Source organism: Labrus mixtus, chromosome 21 (genome assembly GCF_963584025.1).
Source record: "Labrus mixtus chromosome 21, fLabMix1.1, whole genome shotgun sequence".
Classification (NCBI taxonomy): domain Eukaryota; kingdom Metazoa; phylum Chordata; class Actinopteri; order Labriformes; family Labridae; genus Labrus; species Labrus mixtus.
The window spans coordinates 16,806,019-16,824,085 of NC_083632.1; the positions used below are offsets into that span (position 1 = coordinate 16,806,019).

Here is an 18,067-nt window from a genome sequence, read left to right on the forward strand (position 1 = left end):
TTTTCCTCAGAAACATTCAAAAACCCAGTATCACTTCGCCCTATAAACAACCCTCCCAGACCAACAAATAGACCTCGTAGTTTAAAGACAAGAATAAAAGTGCAAGATTGGAAAACTCACAGAAAAAAAAAAAAAAAAATAGAATACAATAACCAAATAAAAATAAATAAATAAGCGTGAAAAAATAAAAGTACATTTGAGAGTAGTATCAAAAAAAAAGAGAAGAAGAATATAGTATTTATTGACGCAAAAGTCTGGTATGGGAGGTGAACCAATGAGCGTACAGTGTTTCCAAGTATGACGTCATGAAACACTATAAATACACGGCCTGAACCCTCGTAACGCAAAACGTTTTTCGCAAGAAAACCTATCTGGACTTACAGCCGCGGCTGGTGCGTCATACTAACTGATATCTTAGAGGTAAATATATCAAATTGATCCGACAGTAATACGTTTACAAGTCCTTGTTGTTGTTGTTGTTGTTGTGAGTTGTGTTATAATTGTCGTGGTTACACAGGAATTCACGTCTACGGGCACATTTAGCCGAACAGGCTAACGTGTGGCTTTGCTAACATTAGCTAAAAATAGAACAATGGAGTTTCTCACCGTCGAGGCTCCAGATGAATGTCAACCTGAAGCTTTATGAAGCAACACTCAGGGACTATTGCGAGTCTGGTGTTACCGATATTTGCCACGTTAAGGTTAAAAAAAATGGTTATGACCTTATTCTAACAAACCAGTAATTGTAAATATAATCTAAATAAGACTGTAAAATGAAATGGAGGTAGTGTCGATGAGAGGCTGTGAAAATGGCGATGTCGAAAGAAGCAAAAGGCAGACATGTTGTGCTGGTGTAGGCCCCGGTTGTTGTGACACTTTGTCTCGGCTGAAAGTTGGTTAATAAATTGTTTTGTTTGAGCGATGATCAACGGAACTATTGTTTATTATTTACTAACTTGCTTCTGTGTGTCACATATATCAGTGTTAGTGTTTTAGTAAGGTTGACTGAGTCTATTTGATCAAACGCCTCTCAGTGGGTTCAATCTGGGGGAGGGGTGTAGCCTGTGTTGAATTGTTTCGAGGCTAGCTTAGCATCCTGATTTGATGATTTACGAGTCGGCTACTTCTTCAGTCATGCTACGTCATGCTGCTGTTAGGTCAAGATCTATACAGGAGTCTGATTTTAATCTCAGTTCCGGTTCTGTATTTTTAGCAAACACGAGATGGCCCGTACCAAGCAGACTGCCCGTAAATCCACCGGAGGAAAGGCGCCAAGGAAGCAGCTCGCTACCAAGGCAGCCAGGAAGAGCGCACCTTCAACGGGAGGCGTGAAGAAGCCCCATCGTTACAGGTGTGGAGTTTTAAAACTCAAAAATAGTGTATGTTTGTTGTTAGTTTAGTGTCTGTACGTAGTAATGCCCTGTTTTAACATCTCTTTAATCCTTTGTTGTGTAGGCCAGGAACTGTGGCTCTGAGGGAGATCCGTCGTTACCAGAAGTCCACAGAGCTTCTTATTCGCAAGCTGCCCTTCCAGCGTCTGGTCAGAGAAATTGCCCAGGATTTCAAGACTGATCTGCGTTTCCAGAGTGCTGCCATTGGTGCTCTTCAGGTAACACATTGACTTAAATGCTTGAGATTAATGGTACCAGTAGGTCATGAGGAGCAGTATTTAACTCATTTTTTTTTCTTTTGTTTTGACAGGAGGCCAGTGAGGCTTACCTTGTGGGTCTGTTTGAAGACACCAACTTGTGCGCCATCCATGCCAAGCGTGTCACCATCATGCCCAAAGACATCCAGCTGGCTCGTAGGATAAGGGGAGAGAGAGCCTAAGCAGCAAGTAGCGGCATCAAGACAAATGATACTATTTATCGTACTTAAACATTTTGTGGACATTTTTATTTCTTGGGTATTTTTACCATTTTTATAATTTTTTTTTCTTTTCTGATTTTGTAATGTGTTTTAGATTGAGAGATTCATCGATCATTCCACAAGCCTGAATATATGCTTAGGGTAGTTTGAAATGTTATGCAGTAGGAGAACACACCTATTCATTCATTCGTCATTACTACGTGTCGTACCACCTCTTGACTTCTATTCGGGTATAAGGCTGTTTGGAAATGGTGTCTTTAACAAAAGGATACATTCACATCTTCCATAAGGGTCTAGGGATTCTTTACCTATCAAACCATTTACCACAAAATGCCAGCATGTCTTGCTAAACCGGTCTGACTGCAGTGCACAGGTTTTGGCTACAACACTTGCTAATGCTTAACACTCAGACCAGGACTATGGCAGACCCTCCTGTATTTTTCTGGACTGCTTTTTACATGTTTTTCAACATAAATCTTGGCAGCTACATTTAATACTATTTATGAAGATGTTGTCACATGTCTTTCTATTAAAGGTCTTTATGAGTAGAAATAACTTGTGCTGTTGTGTTTTTTCAGACAATGAGTAAGATTCTGTTTTTAACACTTGAAGTTTATTTACAGGCACTCCCCAAGGATCAAGTAGACATGTTTGGTGACTGTCATACAAACCACTCGGTATGCTTGAATCCAGTAGCTGTAATGAAAATAACACCTTTAGACGACTTAATCTGATTTGCATAACCACTTGCACACAGCTGTAAAATGCTTTGCCTCACCTATACGACAGACTATGTCCTCACAGTCCTTGATAGTGCTGGCTCTGAGTGCCACACAGCAGAAGCCTGTGGACTGAGGGGTTTCTGGGGAGTCTCTGTGAACAGAACCAACCATGTCTTGACATCTGTATTTAGCCAATAAGAAAGCCCCAATGGCTCAGGTATTTCATCACAAAATGCATGTTGAATCAAACTACAGAGGGATGGGTGAAAAGGTCAAAATATGCTTAATTTTATAATTCCACTAGCATGTTGATGTGTAATTAGTATAATTTATACTTACGCCACACAGAATGCAAATATGGTGTAGTCATGTTGACTGAATCTCCCTACACATGAAATCTCTGGGTAGTGATAGTCAAACAGCTCCTGAGGAAACCAAAAATGTGTCATAGACCAATAACATAACTACACTTGTGATTTTTATAGACGTCACTTACCAGCTTACTGCTTCTGTCTGTGCAAGTCAAATGTGTTTCCTTCAGGTCAAGAAGCACCTCCTGCAAGACATTCAACATAAACGTTATTGACAAGAAACTATCCCTAGAAACATGACTGTATCCAACATGCCCTGCGACACATGAGTGGTTTTTTTACCTTGCTTGGCAGGTTCTTCTGTAAAACTTGTGGGATGACTTGCTGCAGTACCTCCTTGCCTCCATTCTGAAGTAATACAAATATTAGTGTTACGATTAACAAGCACATGATTAAACTGAACTGTTCATTTAACAGTAAGACTCAAATTACCATTCCTATGTTTGCTTTGCCCAAGAACTGCACTATATGCACAATCCTGCAAGAGAAAATAGTTGGGCTTAAATTCCTGTTCAATAATCTTTAAACCACAGCAAAAAGATTTAACTAACTTGCCTCCCTTCTTTGAGACACTGTGATGGTGCAGATTTCCGCTCTGTGGTGGCACACTGCTGGGATGGAGCGGGGCCAAGTTGAAGGGTGGGGTTCTCTATCCTCAGGGCCTGTAGGGGTTTGATAAGGGGTCTAAACACTGTTCCATCCTGAGCCCTCCAACGCAAAACACAGATGGACAGAGGGCAGCCCTTCAGCCGAGACATAACAACTCCTGCCTGGGACAACACAGAAAATGTCCGGGGTAGAAAATGTAATAAAACGTTTGATTATGTTGAAAACCAATACAAAAACCAGAAAGTAATACATTTTTTATATTGTCATAACGAGGCTGTGATTTGTCCAATGTTCTAGATTGGCTCAAAAAAATCCCTTGTCACTGTATACCTGTTTAGTATGAAGATGTCTCAACATATCTACAATCTGTGTTTCTATGTGTCATGTTAACAATGCACATACATGCAAAGGTGCAGATTAGACCACTACTCAGGTTGGGTGCTTATAGGAACAAATTTGCATTGTCATTGAACTACAAGTAATGATAGAATTATAAGCTGTGTGTTTTTTAACTTGAACTGGGCGTACACGGAACAGATATGTGAAACATTCATAGAGATGTTTATCAAGTAGTCTATACACACAGTTCTGACAAGAGGTCTAAACAGGCTTTCAAAAGTACAATTACATGTTCCAAAATAAAAAGCTGTGGTAAAATTCATTAAAGGAATAATGACATCACATGCTTCAATGTCAGGGTCCTAGTGTTGTGCATGCTTGCTCACACTGACATGGTGTCAGGGGTGTGTTGTGTGTATCCACATGAAAACGGACACTTATTTACCCTTTCTGTCTGCACTTATCACGTCAACTTTTGAGTAACACTAGATAATGGAAGCATATTCTTTCTCTACGCTTCATTCTTCAAATGTACGTTCTTGGGGTGGTCTCTGCTCAAACGCCTGACACCTGAGGTGGCCATCAAGATTTCAAGGGGCGCCCATGCCACCATTGGCTACCCGTATGGAATCACCCATGTGTGTTTTTGCAGGGACATTGGAGCTGAGCAGAGATATCATTAAACTTACTGGAACCGCCTGTTGTTTGTTCCTAACACGGCTGGACTGGCAAAATGTTGAATTGTGGCAGCTTTAACGATGAAATCCCTTACTTTGAACCTGTGTCCTGCTTCTACAGATTTAGGAATGGAAGGGGCGAGTGGGATCATAAGATTACATAACAGACATAACATGACTGTAATGAAATGATTAAAGGCAAATGCACCCTACAAAAACCATCCTACTGCTGCACAAAGGTTCAACTCTGTAAGGATCCTCTCTGTAGTTATGTTAAACCACATTGTGTCATCTGCAAAAAAAAAAGTCCACTGGGGCAGGTACAGACTTTTAAACACACCAGTTACAGTGTGGTGACACATATAGGAACACAATGTCTCTTAATATCACGGCTTGGTATTTGGATGTATAACACTGTGTGCTTACGGTACCTGTCCAATTTTAGAATTCCTCAGCGAGGTGCCGTTGATCTCATCAATGACGTCGCCAGGACTGATAAACTTGTCAACATGAGCCTGACTACCCGGTATCAGCTCAAGAACGAAGACACGTCCACTGAGATACCTGCGACACAGACACAGAAACACATGCATGGACTAATCTGCTTCTGACAATGTACATGTGTGATCATGAAAGTAGAGTGGAAGGCACAAACCTCAACACCATCCCCATCTCCCGACAGGGCACTACTTCATATGTCTCACACACCTGGAACAATAAACATAAAATAACAGGACAACTCTCACGTTATTCCGTGACTGATTTCCGTTGTTGCAATCCCTGCTGCATGCTGGATTTTTGTTGTTGTGATTTTAGGGCTCATATGGCAATTAAAAGCACGATACATGTGTAGATGTCATCAGACTGTCTCAGTGTTGCCATGAGTTACTCATCAGAAATTATTTCTTCTTACCGGTAGGAGCCAGCTCTCATCCAGAAAACTGCAATTCTGTTAAAAGAGCCAAGTTGAAGTCATTCGTTTAAAATATATACGCCCTTTTGTGAATTATAGTTGGCATTTAAGCAATCAAGGTTTTGTTCTCAAGTAATATCCTGAGTCTTAAGATTTTTTACACATAGGACACTTGCAGTTTTCAATGCTTGAAATAAACGAGCTGCTCTAACCTCCATGTCCAGTTTAAAGTCCACGTGAGAGAGGACCAGCAGCAGCGACATAAAAGGCTCTAAAAGAGGAAGAACATTGTTGTTTATCTTGCCAGCTGAGTAGCAGTGGTGACACAGATTTCCTGGGGTTTACTCAGTATCAAGTGAAAGACAGTGAGATCAAAAACACCCACCCAAAAATTCTTCATTCCTGAGAATGGACATTTGGGGGCAGTACCACTTGAGGGGAGAAAAACAGTATGAACACAGAACGAACAGACGCCATTTAAAGTCTATTAGAGAGAGTTAAACATGAATACATTTGAAGAACACTTTATCCACGGCACCTTACAGTCACAGGGAAATGTATCTATCTCTTAATGCAAAATAGAGAACGCATCTTGTTCACATATCTGACCTCCAGGACTCTGGTTGTATGCAGCAGGTGTTTGATGAACTGAGGCAGAGCCTTGCGGCTGAGGGCCACTCTGAGCAGGTAGCGACCTCGGCCCTGAGCTGAGAGCAGCTTCCTGCAGACTCTGGTCTGCTCCACTGCCAAGGACAGAGCAGACAGCCTACACACACACATACACACACATACACACACACACACACACACACACACACACACACACACACACACAAACACACACACACATACACACGTGTGCATGTCAGCAGGAATAAGAGGCATTCAATTGTGTCTCATTGCATAGTGCATAGTTATTATAATGTAATGCAGGGGTGGGCAACTGGCGGCCCGGGGGCCACATGCAGCCCCCATCAACCCTCAATGTGGCCCTCAGGTCAATTTTTACATATCAATTAATTGGAAACATGAAGAAAATGTGACAAAATCTGCCATGAAATCATGAAAACCAGAAATACATCCATAATAATATTTGATCACTGGCATATGTTGAGTTAAATTTGAGACATAATTGATTTTTTTTTAAATAATTGATTCATAATTGATCGTTTTTGTATATTACAATTTGGCCCTTTGGCAGGGAGAATTAATTGAATGTGGCCCTTGCCGTGACCAAAGTTGCCCATCCCTGATGTAATGTATCTGATAACTACTATCCATGCAGGTTGGTTTTACCTGCCGCAGGTATCTTGTTGGGGTATTTGTTCAAAACAGTGCCAGTAGTCTCTGTGTACCAGACTCAGAACTGGCTCTGCAGGGAGAACAAACACAGACTCAGTCTTTACTGTAATGACGGTCCAAATATAGTAGCGACTTCCGATTATGTCTCATCTAGATATTAAAACACAAAAATGGTTTGTGCTTGCACAACAATGGCAGACATTTAAGCGTATGGGTATAAAATGTGGGTTTCATTTGATCTAAAGAAACGCTGAATTAGCTGATCAAAATACATGATATTATGGGGATACTGACGTTGGAGCCCCTTCCTGAGGACCAGCTCAAGAAGCTCACAGCAGGAAGCGAGGTGAGGGTTGGAGTCAGTCACGATCTCTCCATCTGACTGCAGGTTCAGCACACACACTGAAAGGAACACAACACCACGCAAACTGACAGTAAGGCTATACAAATACACGTTACAACCCAGGTCACATCACCATTATACACGTCAACACGGTCAAAGAAAACACACAGAAGACACACGACCTTGCAGGTGTATATTCGTGTAAATGACGACGATAATGATGCGTTTGTGTTTGCAGATATAGAAGTCAAATGACGGAGAGACCTTTGTTTGTTTTGGAGCCATGAAACGAGCCAAAAAACTGGACGAAGCAACCAACTACACAAAAGACAAATATTGTGATCTAATCGCAGATGGTTTGCATCATTCGTTTCTGTTGTTGTAGTCCTACCTTTGAGAGTGCCGAGGAGAGGGTCTTTTGGTGCCATGTTGAGTTACCAGCTGTGATGCGAGTCCTCTCCTGTCATTGAAGCACAACGAGACGCGCTTTAATCTCACTTCCGTGTAAACATACCGAGACACCTTCCCATTCCAGCAGACCAGACACAAACACAACGACAGGATTAAACACTCATTCAATATCTGTTTGGGAGAAAAAAAAGCCAAGAATGAGACATCTCAAACACCCACCACAGAGTCCCCTTGGAGACGGTGTTATGGTGATTTCTGCTGCCTTGCCAAATTTTAGTCGCATACATTTCTATTATGTGTCATGCAGGAAAGGTAGGCTGGCTAATATCTGTCACGGTGTAATGACATTTTAAATTATTTCAATAACAATGTTATGTAGGCTAAGGTCCCATCAAATATTGTCCTTAAAATATCCCACATAGATGGTTATAACCATTCTACCAGCTAACTCACTGAGCCCACTGTAATTCGTTGAAAAATATTTAAATACTAAATTATCAAATATTTATTTGAATACTTCACGGGTAGTCTATTGCAAAAGCAGAACTGTAAACACGTCTGGAGAATAATAGCACAATTAATGTGGTATAGCTATGATACCTTCAAAGACTCAGTTTAGGCTCATAGGCTATCTCATTTATTTCACAAAGCTTTATTTCACACTTTGCAACAATACCACAAGTATTTAAAGAATGCGACAATCAATCAATCAATCAATCAATCAATCAATCAATCAATCAAACAATCAAACGATCAAACAATCAAACAAACAATCAAACAATCAAACAATCAATCAATCAATCAATCAATCAATCAAACAAACAATCAAACAATCAATCAATCAATCAAACAAACAATCAAACGATCAAACAATCAAACGATCAAACAATCAAACAAACGATCAAACAATCAAACAATCAAACGATCAAACAATCAATCAAACAAACAATCAAACAAACAAACAATCAATCAATCAATCAATCTTTATTTGTGTAGTTAATAAACTAATGTTATCTCGAGACACTTATATTATTATATGTATATATATATGTTATATTATCTTTAGACCCAACATGAATCCATCATGAGCACTAAACAACATCCTTTAAACAGAACCAGACCTGTATGATCAACAAGTATTAGTGAATGAATTCCAGTTTCTCACCAAATGTTTCAAACACTATGACTTTCTGTCACCTTGAAAGATCAGTCAAAGAAGGATTACAGTTACTTTACGATGGACAACGAGACCATTTTTTGTTATATTTTTTACAATTTAGTAAATCCAAAACTTCATGTTAAGTGATGTAACAACATTGTTAATTACATCTGTAGGAAATGAAATGTGACATAATGTATTGCACATAAGACAAAGTTATTTTACTTAAGTTTTTATCTGCTAAAAACGACATACATATAGTCTACATTCAGAATTTGTGTTTCCCTTTTCAATTTTCTCATATAGCCTATTCGGCGTACATGTGTGTTTCAGTACGCTATAAACATTTTAAGGACTGACTTTGGTATTGAAAAAGACACTTAGGCCTTATAGTAAGTAATAGCCCTAGTTGTTTGTGAGCTTCTCCATAAATTTGGAAGCGTAGAGAAAGCCTGTGTGATAAGGCAGATGCTGTCCCTTTTAGAGATGCCCTCATTTGTAGGCCACTGTTTTTGGTGAGATCAATATTAATAATGATAATAATACTAAGAAGAATTTTGCTGCAAAATATTTATATACAGCCATCCATTAATGAAGAATTGTCGGATTTTTCCCCCCCTAGAGTTAATTAAAAAAAAAGCCATTTGCGGACTCCCTGGTTGTAGTGACGCTATAGTGACCTCTAGCGGCTCCTCCTTCAAACTGCAGCTCGGTGGTTCATTAAAGCCCGCGCTGTGTTTGTGGGTCCGCAGTTGAAGTGAGGCTGCAGCAGTGTGTGGATGTGAGTGTCTGAAGGCGGAGAGCTGAATGAGTCAGAGTTTGGACGAAAATATCACAAAGAAGCGGAGCAAAGGAAAACCCGTCATTTAAGAAGGTAAAACTGCAATTTATTTTTCGCATGAAGACAATTTGAGTTTTCATCGTGCTTCTGAAAAAGGGTGTCATCAATCAAAGTGATATTGTTTGCCTTTGCTGTTGTTGTCCATTTCTTGTAGGAACAAAAAAGAAAAAATACCGTAATCTTTCTAGGGCAGTTATTTTGTTCCCCTGCATTGCATTTCCAAAAACAACACAAGATATCAGAGAAGATACAGCCTACACGAAGGCATATCATTTTATTCTAAGGTTCATTCAGTGAAGAAAAAATCCACAAATCCCCTTATTGTGTAATATTTTGCGTTTTATGGTTTTGTAAGCCTACAAACTAGCCTGTTTGTTTTTGTATTTTTACTTTCAGGCAGAGGTTGGTCCATCAGTCCCAATATAGAAAGTCACTACTTGTGTTTGCACAGCAAGATCACAGATGATAATCCTGGATTTCCCCTAATCTGCCAGCTCCTCCGCGCGCAGCTCCTCAGCCGCCAACACTCTGCGTTCATTTCCAAACAACAAACCCTCTCTGTCATATCAGGTGAGGATGACATCTTCTCATGATAATGTTTTGGGTAATTCACGTAATGGAATCTACTTGTCCCCATGTTTACTCTGCGTTTTACAAGTCGGCGTGTCTCACATATCCAATAGGTATCATCTTAATGATTTAACAGGCTCAATGGCACGAGGCATGTTTTCTTCTGCAGCACGTGTTGAGACACACCTATGTGGACAGCTTTGACTTGTGACTCTGTGACAAGGTTCACCAAACACACATATCCACACAATCCTCACATGTTTAATGCATGTTTCATTCGAGCTCACAGCAGGGTGTTATTACTCACTAGATAATAAGGTTACACACTCTTGGCTGATCGCCCTTCACATGGATGTTTTGTCTCTTGCCAAAGTTCTCAAACTACCACCTCCATTTAGTCTCTTCAGTCCTTGGAAAGTCAATACCAGCATCCTTTTTGGCTTAGCTGCCACCTCTTCATCACAGAGAGAACAGCAAAATCCCCCTCAGCGCATCAAACCCGGGATGCAGGGGCGGACTGCTGAATCAACAGCAAAGCGGTCCAACGATCCCCCGCACCCTCCGCAGTGTTTTGTTTTTTTTGTTTTTTTTAAATGCTCCGCACTGCTGTCTCACATCTCCTTGGGAATACATTTCCAATTTCAAGGCCGTGATCAAGACTGCATCAACCCACACACATCAGGAAATCCAGTTAGCATGCAGTATTTTTTTCTGCCTGTTAGGACATTGTTTTGTCCCTTAGCAACTCACTTGGGGTCTTTTTTTGTGTGTGTGTGTGCTGAGTGAGTGGGTGGGCTGTCTCTTTTCACTCCTCTACCAATGTGTGGGTCCTCTTCTTTCCCCTCCTCCTCCTCCTCCTCCTCCTCCTCCTCCAGTGATAGCTCAGACCGCCTCATAATGAGTTCTCTGTGGACTTGTAGTGCAGAGCTGTGGGGGAAAGTTCTGCAGTGCTTTTCTCTTTCTCTCTTGACACGCACTCGTACCTTTTGCCACCTCTCATAAATTAGCTATTTCTGCTCCCTCATCGATTTGTGTGTGGACGAGGGGAGCACAGTCAGCTTCATCTCAGCCCCTGAGAGTGAGTGAATGTGTGCCAGTGTACTAAAGCTTTTTATTATTGTACCACAGGGCATCAGCCACGTTCACCAGCTGCCAGCATGATGAAGGACTGCCTACAGTTCCTTATCGAACCGGCCAAAAAGCTCAAGATCCGACTCAAGGTACGGTCAACAACTCCTTTGATGCCACATGATCTGTGCTACATTTTGTTACAACTTGTGCGCTTCACATCCTGATTTTGTTTCCTCTGTTATCATCTGATTCTGTGCTACAGGAGTCTCGTAAGCGAGTGAAACATGAGAAAAAGGAGCCGCTGGCGGAGAGTCAGGTTTTTATCATGGAATTGGCTCGAGAACTCAACAAAATTTGCCAGGTGAACACTCTTTTCTCCTCTTCTGCACGATGCTGACAAACATGCATGTGTGAGGTCGTTGTTTGCATGTCGGGTTCTGTCGTTGAAAAAGTTTGATAGATTAAAAAAGGTGTCTGATAGTAAACAAAAATCTATGCTGACTGTGCATCAACCACTGAGAATAATGGATCAGGAAGACGACAGCACAAAGGAGAATCAGTCTCCATAGAGATAAGCTCTCTGCACAAGGTCTTTTAGGGCATTCTTCTTCTTCTTCTTTTTGATTTGGCTGCTCAGGGCAATATGGGTTTTTTCTTCCTGGATGAATGATGGGAAAATCTGAAATGATAAGATTGTGGAATCGTTTATTTGATCTCTTAAAATAAAGTCAATCAATAAGGTTTCTCCTTTGAGGGATACACCTTCAGCTCTGTAGGGGCTACACAGCGTCATGTTGTTGTTTTTTTAGGACGATGAAATACAAATGAACTTATCATTATCAGTCAGAACGCAATAAGAAAGTTGATTTCTGTTTATGAATGTGAAGGAGATATCTCGTTAAGACGTTGTGTGAATGTTTTAAGATAGGAGAAGTTAAGAGCGACCCTGTTCACTTTTGTCTGAAATGCATTATGATGAGAATACGAAAACTGAAATCAGTGTTTACAAGCCTGAGAAAGGGAGAAGTTATTGATTTTTGATGCTTAACACTTTATTCTCTACCCTTGGAAAAATGTCAAGATGTTTCTTTTCTATATTATTTGTAAATGATGTTCCTTCTCTGGTGTCTTTTGCTGAATATTAATCATGTGTATTAAGTCTGTTGGTGGGTGATATTACTGATGAAGGAAAAAGTAAAAATCAATCAATCAATACATTTCACTTACATGATCTTTTTCCTCTCCTCTAGAGGTCAAACATCCTCAGCCACATCTGGACCGGTGAGGACATTTGGCCGGCCAGTGTGTGTCGTGATTTCATAGTGGAGTGGTCAGGCGCGTTGGAGAAGAGAGCGCAGGTATGTGTGGTTCACAGTTGGTTCTACGTTTGCACTAATAACCTGATTTAAGAGATACTCTCTAATCGTTTTTTTCTTTACTTTAATGTCGGGAAGCAAACAGCATTTTAAAAGTGATATAGAATAGAATAGAATAGAATTACAGAATTAAAAATAGAATTACAGAAGCCTGAAGCGGACACACATCCATACATTTTATTTGACTCCATTTTCCTGCGACCACGAGTCAATTTCACTTGTTTTCATGAGATCTCCACTTATTTATCTTATTGAATCGGGATAACAGCGCTGGTTTATGCTGTGTTAACCCCTTAATTTCTCAAGATCCGGAGAAAACAGCTGATATGATGTAGTTATCAGGGATAAATCAGCTTTTTTTATCCTGAGATTACAAGATAAACAAGTGGAGATCTCAGGGAAACAGCTGAAATGTTCTCGTTTATCACTGGAATTAAAGAGTCAAGTATAACGTGTGGTTGTATGTGATGTTATGGCCTCTGTACATTATATCATTAAAGTGTGAGTATACTATGCAGATCTCAAATGCGTTCACAATGTAAGTATGAAAAGTACTGAAAGAAGAAAAACTAATACAATTCTGGGCAGTACAAATTTATATTAATTGCAAAAGATATTTACATAAATGTATGCAAAATGACTAAATTAAAATTGAAAAAGAGCATGAACCAACCCCAACGCCTTCCTGCCTCATGCATAAACATTCTTTGAATCAAACATTTGCAGGTTGTATGCACACTGCGTGGTTGATGAATTGCTGCAGCTCTGTCTGTGTTTCTTGTTCAGCCGAGGATCATGCAGTCTGACCACCACTATGAGAAACCAGAGAAGAAAGACTGGAGGGTACAACTCTTCTGCATCCTGGAGTCTGGCGGGGAGTGTGACATGGGGCCCCACAAAAGAGTCATCATGGAGTGGGCACGGGAGATGAAAAGCAGACCTCAGGTGACTAATGGAGTGGGTTCCTCCTCGTCTGTGATTAAAGGCTGACCCAGCTCCCTCCTCACATCTCATAAACACGACGTCGCCTGACCATGTCCTTGTCAATCATCAGAAGAATGCGCCTGAGCTATGAGCCCGCCGTAAACATGTCGTTGTGTAACCCTGACTGTTAAACTGCTTCTTTCCAGCCCACCGTCTGGCCAGGCGAGCCGGTGCTCATGATGCTAGACGACCTGGAGTTCCAGTGGAAGAGGGGCCGTCTGCCTAACCTGCTCCCGGCTATGGAGCTCATCATGCTGGCTGTGCTGAACGCTGACAGCTCTGTTAAGGTCTGTCACATTATACCCCTCGTTAAGCTGGTGTTGAATATATGTCGTGTGATTTGGAGAAGCAGTCTACTGAGTTATATTTGATTAGGACGGCTTGAAAACAACATTTACATGATGCTATCAGTTCCACAGAGTGAGGTGTGATCATTATGTATCGTTATGAAACCCAGTCAGACTAATCTCTTGATCAGATTGTAAAGCTCACCTTGGCCTGCGTTGTCTCTACGTGTTGTTGTGTGATTGTGTGTGTGTGTGTGTGTGTGTGTGTGTGTGTGTGTGTGTGTCTAGGAGGATGTGACAAAGCAATGGCTGGTGAGAAAGCAGAGGAGCCAGAGGACTGGTGCGTTTTTTTTTTTTTTAAACTCATTTTTTGAACCTCTGAAAGCGACACACACAGCTCTTAACATCGTTACATTATAAAGACGTCTTGTCAGCATTCAGGAGGCTGAGAGGTCGTAGGTGACGTGTGAATTGCTATTGATTAACACAGAAGCACTATTGACTTAATCAAACTCTGAAGCAGGAGTGAAACGTGACGAGTCATTTCCTTTAGAAGTAATCAGGGTCCAAAGTTTGATTGATCGTGCAGACATGCAGCTTTAGATAGCAGCATGTTATTTAGAAGACGGATGATAAGTGTTTTTTTCACTTTCTTTTACAGATTCTGTCCGCTACATCCCCCACAGTGGTGAGTTCAAATCCTGACTCCTGTTGAAATGAACAACACAGAAATCTTCTAATCTTTACTCAATAGTTGTAGATTCATATGATTAAAAACACTTTTTTTTTTGCATAAGAACATTTTGTGTCATCTACCCTGATAATGGTAACATTAAAAAAACACTTCTTTATATTTCCTCACTTCTGATGATTGTTCTTGCTCGACTTGTAACAACAGCTAGTGGCTGGTGTATAGATAAGATAAGAGCTTTTATGAACATTCAGGTCTGCAGGTTTCTCTGACATCACACATGGTTGATATAAAAATGCCTGTTTTTAAGAACTCTTCTTTTGTCTCCACAGTGTGGAATTGGATTTGCGACGCTGCAGGTATGACAACCACTTCCTGTTCTGATCATCTCTGTTCCTCTTTAAAGTCTTTTTTCATAATTTACAGTTTGTAACCTTTCCCTCGTGAACTTCTACCCCCCCCCCCCCCACAGAGGAGGTCACCCTGGATTCAGACACAGCCAACCCCGGCCTACTCCTCTCCGACGATGGAAAGCGCATGAGGTGCGGCCTGGAGCGCCAGGACGTCCCACGTTGCCAGCAGCGCTTCGACAGCTGGTGGTGTGCTGTGGGCCAGGAAGGCTACGCCAGCGGACGCCACTACTGGGAGGTGGAGGTGGGCGAGCGGGACTGGCGGCTCGGTGTGGCCAAGGCCTCGGCTGTGAGGCATGGCTTCTGCTCTCTCAACACAGATTCAGGCTACCTGACTCTTCGCCTGGAGAGGGGAACGGATCTGAAAGCTCTGACTGTGCCCTCCAACTCGCTGTCGCAGAGCCTGGTGCCACGGAAGGTCGGGGTGTACCTTGACTATGAGCAAGGTCAGCTGTCTTTCTACGATGTTGAGAAGCGCTCCCATCTGTACACCTACAACGAGAAGTTCACAGAGGAACTGTACCCACTGTTTGGAACTGTGGAGGTGGTCAAAGAGCTGGCCATAAGGCCTGCAGATGTCAGACAGCCATGCCTCTGCCCCGGGCCCTGCCTCTGGAACTGAGCTGCTTAAAATACACCAGTCACTTCTCAGTTCTGATCCAAAGTAAGCCGCAGAGTCTGGGCTTTTATTCTGGTCCATTACTTAATTAAAAAAAAAAAAAGTACTGTTTGTGGACTCAAAGTCAGGACTGTTCTGTGGCGGACCCTGTGAGATCAGGAAGGTAGCCCCCATCATTCTGCATTTCACTTCCTGTCCCTCTGCCTTCATGGAGACCGAGAAGTGTCGGCTAAAAACCAGGGATGCATAACTACAACTCCACATGGTAGGTATTGACTGATAAAGGATGAATGAACATTCCTGCCATGCTGACATGTTGATTAGAGGAGGCTTTACTTATGCTCAAAAGATTCAGTCTGTTAACTGCTCAGATGATCTTATACACTTTGGATACAGCTTGTGGCCGAATGCACCTTAAAAAAACCTTATGTTGAAATCAATATGGCATGTTTTTACATGTAACCTGTGTTGAGAGATTTGTTCCTATTTTGCAGTGCATGTGTACATTTTGAAAAACACTGAATATTATGTTTGTGTCCTCTTGGGCCGTTACTTTCAGAGTAGGCATAGTATATTTCAACTTAAAAAGAGACGTAGACTCCTCTGTAAGTTGCAGGAAAACACATGTGCATATATTGATACTGGCTTCAGATGTTAGTCATATGAGTTTGAAGACATTGGAATATGGGATAGAGTAACCCATGTCAGGATAGCAAAAACAGAGTTTAGAGATCAATAATGCTGCTGGCGTTACACAACATACTGTTTTTTTTTGTTTTTTTTTAATCGAGTAGTTTGAAAAGGTGCTTGTTTTATATGCCACAAAGGTGATATTTGGATCAATGCATATGAAATGAGAGCATGAAGGCACTGTAGAAGTGAAAGCCACTCACTGGAGCCTCCGTGCACAGAAACAGTGCAGCTGCTGAGGGCTTGTGATCGCACACAGGCCGAGTCAATGCATGTGAAGATTTGAGTCTTTTACTCTTTGCTACTTTGCGTCTCAAGCTTCCTGAAAACATGTGTCAGGCATGAGCTTGGTACTGCAGCTGTTTTTTTTTATTTGTTCATGTGTGCAATACTCAGCTATCGAAGCTCCAATAAATGAAATGTAAAATCTCCAACGTTTCTTCAGTGGTCACAGATCTAAAGAAATACACGTGTTCTTTTCAATCTTTATTAAGTGCAATAGAATTGACACACCAAAAAAAAAGAAGAAACAATGCAGAGAAAGAGTCACTGATACACGTTGATCTGAAGTACAAGAATACTTAAATGTGTGTTTTTGGTGTGAAGTTCATCCATTCATCTTCATCAGATGTTTCTGACTAAAATACCCGCTCAAACACGATGAGCCATAATACAGTAGAAAATTGCATGGAAGCAAATACAATCTTTCTGTCTTTGTATGCTGTTTCTATAAAATATCAAGATCTCACCGGTGAATGGTGATCAACCTACCCATAATGCAATGCACAGTGAGCAAACATAAAGAACATCTACCAAAAGCAGTGTGTTTCTTTTTTGAGTATAAAACTACTTATGAGTTATGAAAACATGTCACATCTACCAGAGCTTTGATCATGGCTCTGTATTACCTCTTCCTAGTCTGAATGAAATGTGTCTTTATTTGGCATAAAATCTTATGTCAGTCTGCTAGAGTAAAAACCTTAGAAAGTATTAAATATGCTTGAAAAGAAACCTTTAATATAATACAAAACTATGAACAAATCTCCCAAATACACTTTGCTTGCTTTTATAATCTGGATCGCTAAAGATAAAAACACTTGGCTGAAGACGCACACAGACGTTTCAAAACAATCTCTCCTGCACGTCACACACACACACACACACACACACACACACACACACTCACACAGACACGTCGATTACAGACAGGTGGAGGATTGGAAACAAAGAGAAAGGTCACTTTGGATTACTGAAGCGCAGTCAGATTACTGGTGTGTGCAGGCCTGATTTAAAGCCCAGAGAGTGTTTCCAGCTCTAAACCTACAGAGGGACTGAAGTCTTAAACAAAGGGACATGCTCAAACAAACGAGTGAAATACAACACAAGCAACAGTGAAAATGAATGTAAATATTCAAATAAACCTCAGGTATGGAGCCACATTTTGTAACAGACAGGACAAATATCTAATAAATGAAATCTTTTTTTTTGGTTGCAGAATCTCACGTATATATATTAAAACATGCAATGATCACATGATGAGCACCCTGAAGCTAACTCTTTTTAAAAGAGAATGTCAGGTTTTCATGTCATGTTGGACCTTACGGGTTTCATTTTTGGTGCAGTTGATTTCGATTTTAAGACTCATAGAACATCTTCTTTGTGACGGTGGCTCCTCCTGTGACACTCCTCTGAACCACTTCCTTAGTAACCTGACGGGTCACCATGCCGCTGGTCTGTGTGGTCATCATCATCCCATCTGTTGGACAAATGCAGGTGGTATTAATAGATAAACATATTCTTGTTGTGATTTTAA

The 18,067-nt window shown here is 41.0% G+C and overlaps 4 protein-coding genes across 9 annotated transcripts in view; 2 read left to right on the plus strand and 2 right to left on the minus strand.

The window, feature by feature from the left end:
• Positions 1 to 287: 287 nt before the first annotated feature.
• Positions 288 to 2,424, plus strand: LOC132955114 (histone H3.3A). Its single transcript, XM_061027802.1, has 4 exons — positions 288 to 420; positions 1,214 to 1,351; positions 1,456 to 1,609; positions 1,702 to 2,424. The coding sequence occupies exons 2-4, from the start codon at positions 1,224 to 1,226 to the stop codon at positions 1,828 to 1,830; spliced, it is 411 nt and encodes a 136-aa protein (XP_060883785.1). The 5' UTR covers positions 288 to 420; positions 1,214 to 1,223; the 3' UTR covers positions 1,831 to 2,424.
• Positions 2,425 to 2,433: 9 nt separating this feature from the next.
• Positions 2,434 to 7,715, minus strand: si:ch211-250n8.1 (uncharacterized). The gene is made up of 16 exons (XM_061027798.1): positions 7,537 to 7,715; positions 7,097 to 7,204; positions 6,797 to 6,872; positions 6,110 to 6,266; positions 5,886 to 5,931; positions 5,713 to 5,771; positions 5,501 to 5,536; positions 5,243 to 5,295; positions 5,019 to 5,151; positions 3,518 to 3,732; positions 3,395 to 3,440; positions 3,245 to 3,310; positions 3,088 to 3,147; positions 2,931 to 3,016; positions 2,648 to 2,742; positions 2,434 to 2,565 (listed from the first exon to the last, which is right to left on the minus strand). The coding sequence occupies exons 1-16, from the start codon at positions 7,571 to 7,573 to the stop codon at positions 2,531 to 2,533; spliced, it is 1,308 nt and encodes a 435-aa protein (XP_060883781.1). The 5' UTR covers positions 7,574 to 7,715; the 3' UTR covers positions 2,434 to 2,530.
• Positions 7,716 to 9,462: 1,747 nt separating this feature from the next.
• zgc:194990 (uncharacterized protein LOC568410 homolog) lies at positions 9,463 to 16,937 on the plus strand. Its single transcript, XM_061028953.1, has 11 exons — positions 9,463 to 9,589; positions 9,953 to 10,126; positions 11,255 to 11,346; positions 11,460 to 11,558; positions 12,448 to 12,555; positions 13,360 to 13,518; positions 13,704 to 13,844; positions 14,133 to 14,184; positions 14,506 to 14,532; positions 14,868 to 14,894; positions 15,008 to 16,937. Exons 3-11 carry the CDS (start codon positions 11,284 to 11,286, stop codon positions 15,565 to 15,567), a joined length of 1,236 nt encoding a protein of 411 aa, XP_060884936.1. The 5' UTR covers positions 9,463 to 9,589; positions 9,953 to 10,126; positions 11,255 to 11,283; the 3' UTR covers positions 15,568 to 16,937.
• Positions 16,728 to 18,067, minus strand: part of itgb4 (integrin, beta 4) — a 29,854-nt gene continuing 28,514 nt past the window's right edge. For all 6 annotated transcript variants that reach the window (XM_061028947.1, XM_061028952.1, XM_061028951.1 and 3 more), the window contains one exon: positions 16,728 to 18,010. In XM_061028947.1, the coding sequence (XP_060884930.1) occupies positions 17,889 to 18,010 (122 nt within the window). In that variant the 3' untranslated portion in view covers positions 16,728 to 17,888. The remainder of the gene's footprint in view (positions 18,011 to 18,067) is intronic.

Excerpts from the sequence above, each read along its gene's own strand:
- LOC132955114 (XM_061027802.1), top strand. The coding sequence starts at position 1,224 with ATGGCCCGTACCAAGCAGACTGCCCGTAAATCCACCGGAGGAAAGGCG. Across the intron at positions 1,352-1,455 it reads AAGAAGCCCCATCGTTACAG|GCCAGGAACTGTGGCTCTGA; the intron begins GTGTGGAGTTTT and ends TTTGTTGTGTAG. Across the intron at positions 1,610-1,701 it reads CTGCCATTGGTGCTCTTCAG|GAGGCCAGTGAGGCTTACCT; the intron begins GTAACACATTGA and ends TTGTTTTGACAG.
- si:ch211-250n8.1 (XM_061027798.1), bottom strand. The coding sequence starts at position 7,573 with ATGGCACCAAAAGACCCTCTCCTCGGCACTCTCAAAG. Across the intron at positions 5,932-6,109 it reads ATACAACCAGAGTCCTGGAG|TGGTACTGCCCCCAAATGTC; the intron begins GTCAGATATGTG and ends TCTCCCCTCAAG. Across the intron at positions 3,017-3,087 it reads CAGACAGAAGCAGTAAGCTG|GAGCTGTTTGACTATCACTA; the intron begins GTAAGTGACGTC and ends TGGTTTCCTCAG.
- zgc:194990 (XM_061028953.1), top strand. The coding sequence starts at position 11,284 with ATGATGAAGGACTGCCTACAGTTCCTTATCGAACCGGCCAAAAAGCTC. Across the intron at positions 14,185-14,505 it reads GCAGAGGAGCCAGAGGACTG|ATTCTGTCCGCTACATCCCC; the intron begins GTGCGTTTTTTT and ends TTTCTTTTACAG. Across the intron at positions 14,533-14,867 it reads CCGCTACATCCCCCACAGTG|TGTGGAATTGGATTTGCGAC; the intron begins GTGAGTTCAAAT and ends TTGTCTCCACAG.